The sequence below is a fragment of the Suillus discolor genome (assembly GCF_016758755.1).
Source record: "Suillus discolor strain FC423 chromosome Unknown F5147scaffold_103, whole genome shotgun sequence".
NCBI lineage: Eukaryota > Fungi > Basidiomycota > Agaricomycetes > Boletales > Suillaceae > Suillus > Suillus discolor.
In genome coordinates, this window is record NW_024541350.1 from 35,793 (window position 1) to 50,844 (window position 15,052).

A 15,052-nucleotide genomic window follows, 5' to 3' on the forward strand; every position below is an offset into this window, starting at 1 on the left:
TGCACCCAGTTCATATAGAATAAAATTGTGATCCTTCGTACAAGGTTGTTGTACATTATATCTCAACAATACCATTCGTGAGATACATGAAAAAAACCCGGTAGATACTCGACCACGTGAACAGGAAACAAGTATATCTGAATTATGTCAACATGTCAAATATAAGATGATTGGTTTCGCACAATGATGAAACATTGATCAGAATATCAGAAACTATTGTCTATATAGCATTTGCACAGCGGCTGTGCTTGATGATGAATCCAAACAATGCACATTTTGAGTTGCTGACATAATCTTTACCACAATGGTACTAATTATGGCATCTTGCATCTTAACATCTAACCACCACCATGTCCGATATTTTCACGTTATACTGTTGGATACAAGGTACCGAAATCAACCAACCTGTCAGCTTAAAACTTTCACACTTTGACACTGTCGATGCCCTCAAAATAATGTTGAGGGATAATCGAGCTCTCGATGTGCCAGCTTCAACTCTCCAATTGTACAAACACACAAACTCTGTCCCTGAGCGACATGATGAGAACATTCATGGTCTTGTCTTATCGGAGCTTGGAAAACCATTACTAGCAATGTGACGACTATCACGTGTGTTTAAAGTAGCACCTCCCAAAGATCACATACATATTATTGTGGGTATGTAGCAGCAGTGATCAAATCATATCCCTGTGATTTATTCTTGTGCTCTATAGATACACCCAAACTTCTCATTCATTTCTGGCTACAAGGTAGCACCGGGGAGGATCGATTTGACATCTCAATTAGGTCAAATGTGTCAATGGGAGAACTGAAAGATCTGATCAGAGAAATGGAACCACAACTTCAAAGCATAAGCCAAAGTCACCTGCACTCATACAGCATATCCGAGGATGAGGACGACCTCCGAGAGACCCTAGATACCCTTAACGCGGGTCACTTGCTCGTGGTGACTCACAAAAAAGCGATATTTGAATACTTCATTGGTGTGCCAGTTCTTGAGCCTTTGTATCTTGTTGTCCAAGTGTACTCTGACATGAATAGTGCGTTAATTGTACATTCACATTGAATCATACTAATGTATGGTTGGAAGGGTCAACTAATCCTCCTTTGTGTGTGAAACATGTCATTGATGAAGAGGACCTGATCAAAATAGCACGGCAATCCTTCCTTGAAAATATAGACAACTATTCCAAAAAGAAGAAATCAAAGTCAAAGTTGAAAAGATCACACTCACCTTCAAATGCTTTGCATCCATCATCGTTTTGTGAAAGATAGCGGGATGAAAAGTTACAAATAGCTTGTGGCCATCCTCACGAGCTCAAGGAAACTATTCCTGCTACACTCCTGCATCCAGTGTTTGGCCAATTCATGGATGACAGCTGGACACACACAACAACTGAAGATGATAACAATCTCGTCCATGAACTTGGGAATGTGATGTCAGCATTTTATGAAACAGAAAGCAAGCGAGTGGATGCTGTCAGTGTAGTGCTCACAAGGTACAGCCCAGGTTTTCATCTGAATAGCAAGGTGCAAGGGACTGCATACATAACGGATGCAGATATGTCCATCGACATTCATAATCATCATCATCCTTATGTTATTGCCGAATTCAAGAATGAAGCTGCGACATCTAATTCAGAACCATACATCCAGGCTTTGTCGTACTACCTGGAATCAACGAGAATGTCTGTGCTTAGGATGTCAGGGTCTTCTTTACCATGTTTTCTGCTGATACTTTTTGGTCAGTTCTGATATTTCCTCTGTCTCAGAATATCAAATGGAAACACATATTTTCTCCAGGACCATATATTGTGTTTGCTGGGGCTGTTTGGACATTGCACCCTGCTGTACAGATCCTGTCAAATCCTCTAGCATTCAATTATTGTTCTACAGATATGGATAACAAGATCACCGCCGCACATCACATGGCTGCATTCAGCAAAGCGGTCAGATCCCTGGAGAAGTATTATGAAACACTCCCTCCTGAATCCAAACTTGCGAACACCCTATATCACTCAATAATCTTCCCTTATCCCACAACCTTCACATCTCTGGATGAAAACAGCACGACTGTTTTCAGTTACACGGAGCATCTCGAAGAAGAGAAGGCAAAGTCGAAAAGACTTATCTTTTTCAGGACCCTCACTGGAGGACATGTGGAGGTTCCGATATGCATCAAATTCATCAGATGCTATTCACAGAAAGCATATTTGCGTTGTGCCCTGTTAGGAGTTGCCCCCAATTACGGGGATTTGAACAGCTGCCTGGAGGTTGGCTCATGGTGGTGATGGATAGACTTGTGGCCTACAATGTATTGGCCGACTTGCCTCATATTGTTCACCTGCCCCAATCAGTTTTTGAGGCTATAAGAAAGGAACTCAAGACACTGCATGCTCGCAAGCTGGTCCATGGCGATATGCACGATACTAATATACTGGTGAAGACTAATGACCAGACAAAGTTCATGATCATTGACTTCGACTGGGTGGGTGTTGAAGAGGTCGTCCAGTATCTGCCATATATCAATTACACCGACATAAAGAAACCAAAAGATGTGAGGGATGAACTGCCTATCAAGGTGGCTCACGATATTGTGATGATTGATTTCATCATTAACACGAGGGTTCAGAAGTAATTATATACTATATGGCTATATATTATATATATCATCACACATTTTCCTATTGTTTTTGGTGTCCTATCTAATGAAATGGATCACTGGGATTCCATTGCACCATGTTTTAAGGAATTTGGTGGTCAGGAACATGAGTTATGCTCATTTTACTGAGTATCATCTCATGTTACTGTATTACCATATTGAGATGATGTAACCCAATTGAAACACCTAGCATCCTTCACAAACAACTGTATATGCCCTGTAGTGTTATAAATACATTATTTCCAGCCATTATTACAAAATATTAATATGGTATGTACTAGAGGAGGAGGAGGAGATGGGCTACAACCTTACAAAAAATTGTTAGTATCCCAAAACTTGGTCCATTGAATTCTATGACCTTACAAATAGTAGGGAGAAGCTTTGCTTGATGGTTGATGATGTTAGAGACCAATGGTAATAGAAAATTGCCAACTACTATACTTGCCAAGTCTGGTATCTCATAAAAAATTCCTAGTAGTTTACAACTTAGTGCATCATCTTCTGTGATCTTGAAAAGAGTGGGAAGAAGTTGATTTAGATGATTGGTGATGTTGGTAATCACTAGTTGTAGTTAACCCTTCACTAGCATATCCACCATGTCTACTACCTCATAAAAAATTCCTAGCAGTTTGTAACTAAGTGCATCATCTTCTGTGACCTTCAAAATGGTGGGAAGCAGATGATTTGGAAGATTGGTGATGTTGGTAATCACTGGTTGTAGTTGACCCCTTACTAGCATATCCACCATGTCTATTACCTCATAAAAATTTGCTGGCAGTTTCAAACTTGTTGCATCATCTTCTGTAACCTGGAAAATAGTGGGAAGCAGTTGATTTGGATAATTGGTAATGTTGGTCATCACTATTTGCAGTTGACCCCTCACTAGCATAACCACTATATCTAGTGTCTTATAAAAAATTCCTAGAAGTTTAAAACTTGGTGCATGTCATATCCCGTGTTCCGGACCCAGACCAATCTCACACATCATTTCCGGACTTCCGGATCTGGCCGACTTCTATCCATCGTCCGGATCCGACCCACGTCTAACTTCCGTGCCTTATCCCTTTGTACGTTCCTTCTCCAGTTAGACTATACTCATTTTCCGTACCTCGTTTCATTTCCACCTTTATTTTCCTATGTCTTCATCTCCGTCTTCATTTACTATTTTCCGATAGACTAGTGTTTGACTTTTCTATACGCTCCGTCCACAGCCTCGCATAGCTTCGGACTGTGCAGACTGACTCTCCATTAAGTCCTCAGTAGTATATAAACCCTGTAGAATCTTTGTACTTCCTCAGTTCGAATATTATCTTAGACTCTGCTCATTCCCTTCTCCGCCCGACTTGAGTTTCTCCTCTCGTCATCCTCCGCTAGTCTTAGGATCAATTCCTATAGACTTCTCACCTCCGCCTCTACCTCTGGTAGTCCTCTGCTGTTTCCTTTCTAGTTCGGACATCGTCCGGATTAGTCTTATCCCTCGTTCCCGAACGTCTGCCGGAATTCCCACGCATCGGACATCGGACTCCGGACTCATCCGACAACCTCCGGACATTGTCCAACAGCCCTCGGAAGTTAGGGGCACGTACTCGGGTAAGGGGCGCAGCGCACGAGCTGAAGCCAAGCCCTTCAGATCCGACCCTTGAGCACGTTCTTAACAGTGCATCATCTTCTGTGATCTTGAAAATGATGGGAGGCAGTTGATTTGAAAGATTAGTGATGTTGGTGATCACTGGTTGTAGTTGACCCCCTAACTAGCATATCCATCATATCTAGTATCTCATAAAAAAATCCTGGAAGTGTGCATCATCTTCTGTGACCTTGAAAATAGTGGAAAGCAGTTGATTTGGAAGATTGATGATGTTGGTGATTAGTGGTTGTAGTCGATCCCTTACTAGCATATCCATCATGTCTACTACCTCTTAGAAAATTTCTGAAAGTTCAAAACTTAGTGGACTATCTTCTGTGATCTTGAAAATAGTAGGAAACAGTGTATTTGGATGATTGGTAATGTTGGTGATCACTGGCTATAGTTGATTTCTTAGTATTACACCTACCCAGTCTAGCATCTTATAAAAATTCCTAGCAGTTTATGACTTGGTTTGTTATTCTGTGTAGCCTTGAAAATGGTGGAAAATAGTTGATTTGAATGATTAGTGATGTTGGTAATTACTGCTTGTAGTTCACCCCTTGCTAACATCTTCACTATGTCTAGTATCTCATAAAAAATTCATAGTAGTTTAAAACTAGGTGCATCATCCTATATGACCTTGGAAACAGTGAGAAGCATTTAATCCAGGTGATTGATGATCTTAGTGATCACTAATTATAGCTCATTCTGTACTATCATGTTTGGCATCTTATAAAAACTTAGTGTATCATCTTTTGTAAGTGAAAAGGAGTTTGTTTAGATGATGAGTGATATTGATGATCACTAGTTGTGCTGGACTCCATGCTATCATATACTAAGTCTAATATCTAATAAAACTTACTAAAATTTAACAAATAACTAACAAAACTTGATTCATCATATTTTGCCATCTTTAAAATAATAGAAAGTGGTTTGTTTTGGTAGTCAGTGATGTTGAAAATTGCCAATCACTAGCCTCTAACCAACTAGAAAATCCTAATAGTCCAAATTCTATTCAAGTCTGGCATGTCATAAAAGATCATTGATGGCTCAGTATTTTATTCATCATCTCCTATGACCTTTCCAATAATGAGAAGAAGTGTGTTAAAAGATCATTGGTAACAATTAACCTTCAATTATCATATCTATTGATGATATAAATGTCACATGGATTTTTCACTCAGAGCATGCATGTTCATGCTAGTGCTCATACATCTTGAATACAGACTTTTATAACCCTTAACTTGAACAAAGTTTGAAGATACATCATATATTCAATATGCATAATATAGTTTTTATCATCTTTCAGATGGTCTATGCTCTCATTGTCCAAGAAGGTTCTAGTGGACTTGGTGCTTTTGCTGCATTATCTACAACATCCTCCACTATTTCTGAGGCTGTCCTACAGCTTCTATGGAAGAAGCTATCTTCTATGCAACCTCTCATCTATTTTCTACCACATGATTTCATTCAAGAATACAAAAGTTCAGATGGAGTATTGAAGCTGGTGAGTGATTAATTATCATTTTACAATACTTTTGATTTCTTATAAGAATTGCTTGATATAGAGATTTCTTGGGACTCCAAGGCAGTCTGATCTAGAGAGATTTCACTCATATGCCACAAGTGTCAAAATGATCTGTGCTGTTGATGACAAAGCACTCCAGTCTAGTCACACACATGTTTTTCAAATCCTGGCAACCTTGTATGATAGGATCAGATCTGCAGGCTCCCTTTTTCTCTATCTCTATCATGTAGAATTGATGGACAAATGTGACTGTTTGATCCAATATCTGGATAGATTTTTGCTTCCAGGATTGCAGACTTTGATACTGCCTCCTCATATGATCTTGCCACCAGATATACAGAATCTGCTGCCCCATCTGCAAAATTTGGTCTACATCTTAGATGCATTTTATACAAGCATTATTTTAGACGCTTTGTCTAACTACACTTTCATGTGCTGCCTCACCCTATCCTATATCCAACCTTCCTTGATGACATCTTTAGCATTTCTTCACCAGCTCAACAGCCTAACTCTTGTCATCATTCCTGGAACATCTATTATGCAAAAGACCAACTCTATTTCCAATCATCCCATTCATATGGAGGTTCTAAATATTCAAGTGGAACCTGACCTACATCCTTCAAATGATGCACAATCTCTCTCTGTCGACACTGGTTTTTTAGCTATTATATCTCTTTTATCCAATCATCACATCACTTGTCCGGGCCTCAGTATTAATATCCACCAAGAATATTGCTCTACAGATCTTATTCTGGATTTCTTCAACATCCTAACATCACTTCCATCAGTAGATGATGATGATGATGGATTCCTAGCTTGGGAGAATCTGGCTGGTTTCAGATTGAATATGTCATGGAATGAAGATTTCTTTGTGCTAGATGAAGAGAGTCTTCAGATTCCAAGAAATGATTTGGAATCTTTGCACAGACTAGTCTATTTGACTGCTCTGGAGCTAAAGGACTTGAGAATCTGCAGGCTTAATGATGATGCTTTGCTGAATTTGGTCATTAGTCTGCCTCATCTTCAATGTCTTTTATTGGGCACAAGATCATTATGGAAGGAACCTTCAAGGGTCACTCTATAGGGGATATTTTTTATCCTACATTACTGTTCTCATTTGGAAATACTTAGTCTTCTCTTCAACTGCAGCTTAGGATATCACAGCATAGAATCTGCATATAGCAATAACTTTATCACCACATTGTAGGTTAGATTCTCACCTCCTCATAGTTCTTTCACTGTGGCAGCATTTTTTACTCATTCATTGCCTAATCTTGATACAATCATAGTAGAGCCCAGAGTATCTCATAGCAAACATTCCTGCAGTAGAACTGATTTTACCCTTGCTGATCATAACATTAGGATTTAGGAATAGGTCAGGATTCTGGAGTTGACCAAAGAGTTTGCAGATATTTGATTAAACCTATTTCATCTGCTAGCTATACTTTTCTATATATGATATCTCATAATCATCCAGTAGTTAGTTTTCTGCACACTTTACACAACATGCATATATTTTCATTAAACTCTGCTATCTAAATCTAGTAAGATTTAGTCATCCTATGAATCTCACTGTATTTTTCAGCTTATCTGATTAATTTCTCTATCACATCTCTACTGCAACTTCATGACTATAGAGCATCACTTTGATGTTCAACACTTTGACAAGTGGTGGCATGATTCAACTCCTGCTTATTCAAACTTGGCTGTCATTCCAACCTATTATCTTGGAAAATTCATACCAGACACAAAATCCTCCCAGCTGTTTTATAATCATGAACTTATTGTCATGATTCCTGCTCATTACCGGAATGGCCTGAGATTTCTTAATCACATTATTATTTGTTTTCAAGAACTTCTGAAGCAGCTAGAACCTTCACATCATTGGAATATGTTGTAGCTAAAGTACGAGACCTTTGGAAGAGAACTATTCTGAACAAGATAAGAGAAGAATTTATTCAGGAAGTCCATAAAGGATGTCTGTTTCATCAGTCTGAAGCATGGAACACATCATGGATATCATCTGTCCTGGATTCTTTTCTGGCTTATCAATATTACTGTAGATCTGTGAATCCTTGTCACAAATATCACATAATGAGTGTATCTATAGATGATCCTCAGACATACAGTAAGTTTTCATTAATTTTTTTGATAAAATAGACCATAGACTCATCCAACCATGACAGATTGATATAGCTGGATAGACAAACAAGAGAACTCTGGATTATGAGGAAGACTGCCTGAGCATCCTGCAGAATATCAGGAGGCCATGCTTACAGCTGCTAGAGCTAAAATTGCACTAGAGCCTAATACAGAGTCATCTGGGCCATGCTCTGAAATATAGTGTAAAGGCATTGTTAATATGATGATCCAAACCAGACAAAAAATCATCAATACCTCAGTAAGTGTATTATTTTTTTATTCACAATCATTAACCAATCATTTTCTTAGAACAAGTCTAAACCAGAAGTGCTTGAGTGAGCTACCATAAAACTCATTATTCTAACAAAAAATATTGTTGGAAATGATGTCCACAAGACAGTGAAGAAGGGAAGAGGATGCCCAAAAGGAGTACTCAACAGCAGTATCTTGGACCTTCAATTATCACTTCAATCTTCTATGAAACTTTATAACAAAAAATCAGCTGGATGAACATCCTTATCCAACAATGATCATGTTGTTTCAGACAAATCTATCACTAAGGGTTGGTTCATATTTATATGATGTAAATATCATTATCATCATTGATTGAATCTTGACAGAAATCAGTGATATTATTCAAGTTCCAAAAGTGCACACTTTTTCATTAGATGTATTTTTATAATAACTAATTATTGATATAATAATTTATGCAGACCACTTCAAGCATAGCATCAAACTCTCAAAAGAGAAATATCCAGACACTGTCAGAAGATGATATGCCTACTTTGGATCTATCAACTCTTTTTTGAAGCAAGCATTATCCAAGCTTCAAAAAATCTGAGTTGCTATCCAGAGTAAGAAACCCTACTAGTATCTCAGTATTATACAAATGCTTACTACAAAAATACAGCCCACTGCAGAGATTGCTATTATCATGAACCCAGAATCATCTAATCAAAAAAAGATGCAATCAAACATTACAGAAACTACTTCTTCACCAACTGATGCATTTGGTTAGTCTTTTACAGCTTTCATATTTTTTTAAATAATTCATTACCTTTCTTTGATTATGTAGAGCCATGGAATGATTTTTCAGATACCTACATGATGAGATTATGGATCTAATGATAAATGAAAACACTTTATTTGAAAATTTCTCATCACCATACTTATCTTCAGAGGCACTAGATGATGTCACATTTTTTTCACCACCAGGCAGTCTTACCTATTCAGAAGAATTAGATCATTTGACAACTGCTTTACCTGGCTTCCCACTTTTATCTGAAGATGATTTGCAGATCCAAGTTCCTACTTCCTTTTTCTCACCCATAACAGAGGAGGAGGGACAGTCACCATCTATTTTATCCTTATCTTTGCCTAGCCAAGAAGAATCAGCTCAGCCACCTATCATCAGCAAAACATCTAAGGGCACTTTGATTTTCATCACAAGTCTTAATAATCAATTTGTCTATGATTCTGTCACTTATGTGCCCAATGAACTCAAACTTGAATTCAAAGGAAAATCCAAGCAGCAGCCAAAATTCATTCAGTCTATTCAAAAGAATGCTGAAATATCTGTGAGTTTCTTATTTTGTGTGATATCAATACCAATTTTCTCATCTCACTTTCAGACCAGTGGATCAGACCAGAATCATCAAAGTCAAAAGCTATATAAAGAAAAGGTATCAAAATTTGCTAAATCTTAAACTCCTATCAGGGTGACTTAAAACAAAACATGGAAAAGAAAAAGGCAATGATCTCAGATGAGTTATCTGCAATTTATTCTGAGCCTAGCACAAAGTCCACAACCACCTCAATACTGCCTGCAAATATGTCAAAGGTGGCCAAGCATGTCAGAAATCTTAAGCTTCATCGAAGTCTGGGACCTTGATGTGGAATAAGAAGGTAAGGCTCTAATTATGAAACATAACTTTAGACTGAGGTCAACTTATTATAGTTTCTCAAATTCTTTTCATGTCTGGGACATGAATGGACTGGATCAGATGAACTGCAAGACAAAATCAAACAACAAATCAGTAAAGCCATGATGTCTAAGGATGTCCAAGTATGTCTGTTTCTATCATGCATTATCTATGTGTGTGAAGTCATTAGCAGAAGCAGATCAAGACCCACATACACACTATAGTCCAGTATGTTTATTTGATGAAATAACAGAAAAAATAGGACAAGCTTCCTAAGGACACAAAAGTTGGGTTTTAAGTGCTATTCAAACTTTTAGAAATAGGTTCTTAGTGTAACTATTTGTCCAGTCACTTGTGAAGTCAAAAACTCCTATATTTCAAATACAAATGAAATGAATAGATGTTTGATGATGCCCTAGTAGGTACAATATTATTTATAACCAATGTGTTGGACAGGTGGGACATTGATAATAGATTATGCTAGACATCTTTTTTGTAGAAATAATCCAATTAGGATCAACCTGATCCAAATGAATGATCCAGTCATAAGGAAGAGAATGACCTTTGATGACCAACTGTTAAGACCATGCACAAAGGGTAGGACTGATTCCAAGAGGCTTGGCTTCAGCTCATGCACTGCGCCCCTTACTCAAGTATGTGCTCTTAATTTCAGAATGATGTTCGGAGAAAATCTAAGAAAGTCCAAAGGACTTCCAAAGGAGTGTGGAAAACTTCAGAAAGACTTTCCGGACAAGTGTAAGTAAGTTCTGGAGGAGTGTGGGAAAGTTCTGGAGGAACTTCCAGAAATTACAATGGAAGTTTCGTCCTGATACGGATATGGATAATGGCTACTCAGGACACATCCTGAGTAGAAGCAAACAGAGGAAAGGCTGCAAGGACAAAGTCTAAAGCAGAATAGGTCCAGAGGACCGCAGGAAAGATCCAGAGGAACTTCCGGAAACTCGGAGGAATGAAGGATCAGATGAGCAGAGGAGCGGAGCTCTGGCCTAGGGAATTCCTCCCTAGGCCTAAGGTGGATATTCAGTAGGAAAGAACTAGTATGAAGACTTAGAGTGAGATCTAGTGCAAGGACTAATATGATATGCAGACTAAGGAAGTACAGGAGTTTCTACAGGAGTTTATATACTAGAGGCAAGTGGAAATGTATTAGTAAGTGAAACAGAACATAAGGAAATGAACTCAGAGATGAAATTCATATGGAATACATTATCAAGACGGAAGCAGAGATAACTGAGAGCCTGAAACACAGGTATATCCTAAATGGGGTAATGTGTAGGTGCGTGGGAATAGTTTTGGATAGGACCACAATGGAATCTGAAGGTCCAAAAGCCAGGGGTTTGGATAGGACATAGATGAGGATTGGATAAGGATTGGATGAGGATTGGATGGAGTATGGATTAGATGTGTGAACTGGATCGGGTGGGGATCATATGGATATATCCGGATACATGAGGATTTGGACAAGATATCATAGTGGAAGTGAGGTGTAGAATCTGTATATGACACCAACTGATGATACCATGCTCTTACTTGAGACATGGTCTATCCATTGCTAGATACACCAGCTGTGATGCCACGCTCAATAGGATAGCAGAGAAGGGCTTTGAAGAGTTGATCTGTAAGATGATGATATAATGATTGCATGTAAATACAGACCTGTGAAGCTTTTGGATGTTTGTCCATACAGATGCATTCTATGACTCCATACCATAAATCAGTCACATCTACTCCTTTGCGACCTTTTTTGGGAGTATATACTGAAACACTGCATTCAATCAAAATTAGCTCAATAATACTTATGTCTAAAATCAATTATAAACCTTATTTCAGAAGAGACTTACCTTTGTCCAACTTTGTATTCAATTTTTGACTTAACTCCTCTATCTGACAGAAGAGAATAAACTATTATATTATTCCTAAATCAGAGAAAAATCTTTGGACTTGGAGCATCAAAAAAGATTTACTCATAGCTCTGGTAGTAGGCAAATCATCAAATTTCGTTTGTGTCATGCCCTTTGGCAACTCTGACATTATGAAATCAAGTTTTGATTAGACTCAAAGTAAGACTCAAAGAGTATCTGGCTGACATGTGCTATTTCAGCATATACAAATACAGTTAGACCACTTATGGAAGCTTGTTTGATATCATCTAAATTAAATTCCAAACATTGCATTTTAAGACACACCTGATCTATTCATATCAATTTCCTACCAAGATTAAGTTGCAGATTAGTTTGATTTGCTAATAGGTAGAAATATTCACTATTTAATATTTCAAAGATTGATCTATCAGTCTCTATAGATGTCATGTCTCCATCCTCATCGCATTCAACATACCTCAAAATGACTAGACATGCAGCTGTCTTCTAATTCTGACCACCATCACACCTTTAACAATACAAACACCAACATCAAAGCACCATTAACCTCCACTTATGCTCCATTTGTATGAAGTATTCAATTAATAGAATATGAAAATAATATCAACTTTAAACTTTTTCAGATTCATCCATCTTTATTCTCTAACTCAGAGGACTTGTCTCATAGCTCATCTATCATTCCAAGCTCTTGGCTTCAGTTGCAACTATCATCAGATGAGAGCTCAGAAATGCTATCTAATGCAGGTTATGATGAAGAAGTGTCTAGCCTATCATCCTTTCGGGTATATGTGGAAGATACCAATGGCTTAAGTCAGCATGTTACTTATGATGATTTATCTCACATTCTGGAAGAATATGTCCAAAGACATGGATCATTATTTAAGATGGAAGGTTCATCATCTTAGTCAGAAGATGATGATGCTGATGATTATCAACCTGGGAGTGGAGAAGAATGTACTTCTATATGGGCCAGATCTTGCCAAGCTAATGATTCAGCCACAATTTTGGATATCCAAAATGATATTGAATCCTCAGGTAAATGATGCTAAAAATATCAAAGTCCAGACTTATTCAACTAAATGCTACAATAGATATTGATGCAATGTTAAACTTGGCACACCTCACACTATAGCTTCCTGCTCTGGAACAGCTTCATACATCAAATCCCCAGATGCATGTTGGAGAGGCAGTTCTTAATTTCTTCTTAATGACCAAGTGGTATCTCAAATATGGCCAAGGACCTTTGAGATATGCTGATATGGCAGCTGCATATCCTTCCCTAATCAACAATATGGCTAGGATGCCTGATCTGGCTCAAATCCAAATCTTTTAGCAAAGACATCTCTTGTCTTCTTCTCAGGAACATCCTACAGGCTAGGTTGGCTTCATTTTGACTATATCTCAACATCATTACATGGTCATCTTTGACTACCACTGCCAAAGTGCTCATATTCTGAGTTATTGCATGACTTCCACCATCCAACCTAGAATCAGTTCATAGAGCAACTGGAAGGAATGACATGGTTCATCATATTGGAAAAGATTGGTCATATTGCATGGATGATCCTATGGAGATGTTGCTGCTGTACATGTTCATGAGGATTTCAAATTCCACCTTTCACAAACACAGAATTGTGATTGTAGTCCCATCTCATGTGCCTTATTAGAGCATTTTCTGGAGCAGAGACTGAGTCATCATCTTGATGGAAGTTTGCAGCTGCCAGTGATACCTTGTGGACATACCATCCATCTCAGAATATTAGAGATAGTAAAGCTCAGCTGTAGATGCCAGTGGAGCAATTATCTCTATTCTGCTGGCAGTTTGCCAGCTTGTTAGCATTCAGCAGATCTCATCTCTTAGGAAACCTTAGCCATCAGATTAGAAAAACCACAGCAGATGGTGCATGATTACCAGGCCATCGTGACTCAACTTGCTATCCTAGTGTCCATACAACCCATCATAGATGCTGAAGAGATATGGTCTTCATCCTGCAACACTTGGATTAGTGGACTAGGATCTGCTATGCTCTTCAGAGATTATGGCTATAGGATTCTTCCAAGTTTCTCCCAGATGTTCTGGTTGGGCCCTTTATTGGATATCTTGGATTGCATGATGAGCATTGGTGTATCTAAAATATATAATTCTAGCTGGTAGGTTGGTTGATGGAGAAAATAAAATCACAATTTATTTAAACGCTCCATGTTTTGTGATGAGAGAAGAGTGGTTTTCAGTGATGTCAGAATCATAGCAGCATCTGAGATGTTACTGGATGCTCAGTGCCTAGCTTCAGAAATGACTGAAGTATATGAAACTATGTTTGTTCATGGAGCTTATCCCATTGGAGGCCAAAGAATCATATTGGACCTAGAGCTAGACATGGATGTTCCTAATGAAATCACTATCTCTATGGATATCGACAGCTATATCTGGGTTACTCCAAATTTTTAACCAGCACTCAGCTTAGGAATCTACTTGGCTCCAGTAATCGACCAGCTAGTACCCATCCATAAGCATAATCACATTTATATAGATATTCTTATTCCTCAAAGTGCTGAAGATCAGGGTCCAAATAGTACTCAAAGGGAGGAATAGTGGACTAAGTCTGTTCCTTTAAGCTCTATACCTCATGTCCCATTTAGTGTGTTGAGCACAGCAAATCATGCTTCTAATCTTCTGCTCTTCTTTCCATGGATGATCTATAATTGTACCAACTCATCTCTGAAAGCCACCCAAATTCCTATTGATGTTATAGATTTATTCTGGAACAAGGTGATCCCTCCTTTTATATTTCAAGAGGCATCCAGTTCTTCTCTGCCTTATGTGGATACCACAGTGCATGAGATCAGATATAAATCAAGAAAGGCTGGGTCAGGTCAACCTGGCAGCCAAAGACCGAAGGCCACTCCTGTCTCCAGAGTGGCATTTAAAAGAATTCAAACCAGTATGAGAAACAGGATCAAAGATCAGGCAATGTTGGCCCCTTATGGATCTTTCTTAAAAAGATATGATTTATTTCTGGTAATATGCTGTAGTGATGAGTTTAATTTGAACTTGAGCAAAACTTAGTATGATTTTAAGATAATCAAATACATTGCAAGGCAAACTCCAAAACTAAAACTAACTACAATCATTGTAATCCTCTACATTGGTGATTGATGGGGCCTTTCAACATTTGAGAGAATTCCAACTCAAAATCTGGAAGGTAATTGCTCTTAGCTTTTAAGATTCCAACTGAAATCATTGAAACTGAAATAGTATGGTGCCTCAGA

At 38.2% G+C, this 15,052-nt stretch overlaps 3 protein-coding genes across 3 annotated transcripts; all 3 read left to right on the forward strand.

The window, feature by feature from the left end:
• Positions 1-350: 350 nt before the first annotated feature.
• Positions 351-599, forward strand: F5147DRAFT_586684 (uncharacterized protein; the record flags this gene model as incomplete). The annotated part of the gene is made up of 1 exon (XM_041431939.1): positions 351-599. The coding sequence occupies one exon, from the start codon at positions 351-353 to the stop codon at positions 597-599; it is 249 nt and encodes an 82-aa protein (XP_041286225.1).
• A 200-nt stretch (positions 600-799) lies between these two features.
• Positions 800-2,638, forward strand: F5147DRAFT_748223 (uncharacterized protein; the record flags this gene model as incomplete). Its single annotated transcript, XM_041440039.1, has 6 exons — positions 800-1,040; positions 1,091-1,264; positions 1,298-1,744; positions 1,804-2,116; positions 2,141-2,234; positions 2,264-2,638. 6 exons carry the CDS (start codon positions 800-802, stop codon positions 2,636-2,638), a joined length of 1,644 nt encoding a protein of 547 aa, XP_041286226.1.
• A 5,273-nt stretch (positions 2,639-7,911) lies between these two features.
• On the forward strand, positions 7,912-10,179 carry F5147DRAFT_658152 (uncharacterized protein; the record flags this gene model as incomplete). Its single annotated transcript, XM_041434390.1, has 10 exons — positions 7,912-7,945; positions 8,197-8,218; positions 8,269-8,294; positions 8,673-8,722; positions 8,870-8,972; positions 9,139-9,536; positions 9,591-9,641; positions 9,917-10,024; positions 10,065-10,109; positions 10,144-10,179. 10 exons carry the CDS (start codon positions 7,912-7,914, stop codon positions 10,177-10,179), a joined length of 873 nt encoding a protein of 290 aa, XP_041286227.1.
• Between the last annotated feature and the right edge of the window lie 4,873 nt (positions 10,180-15,052).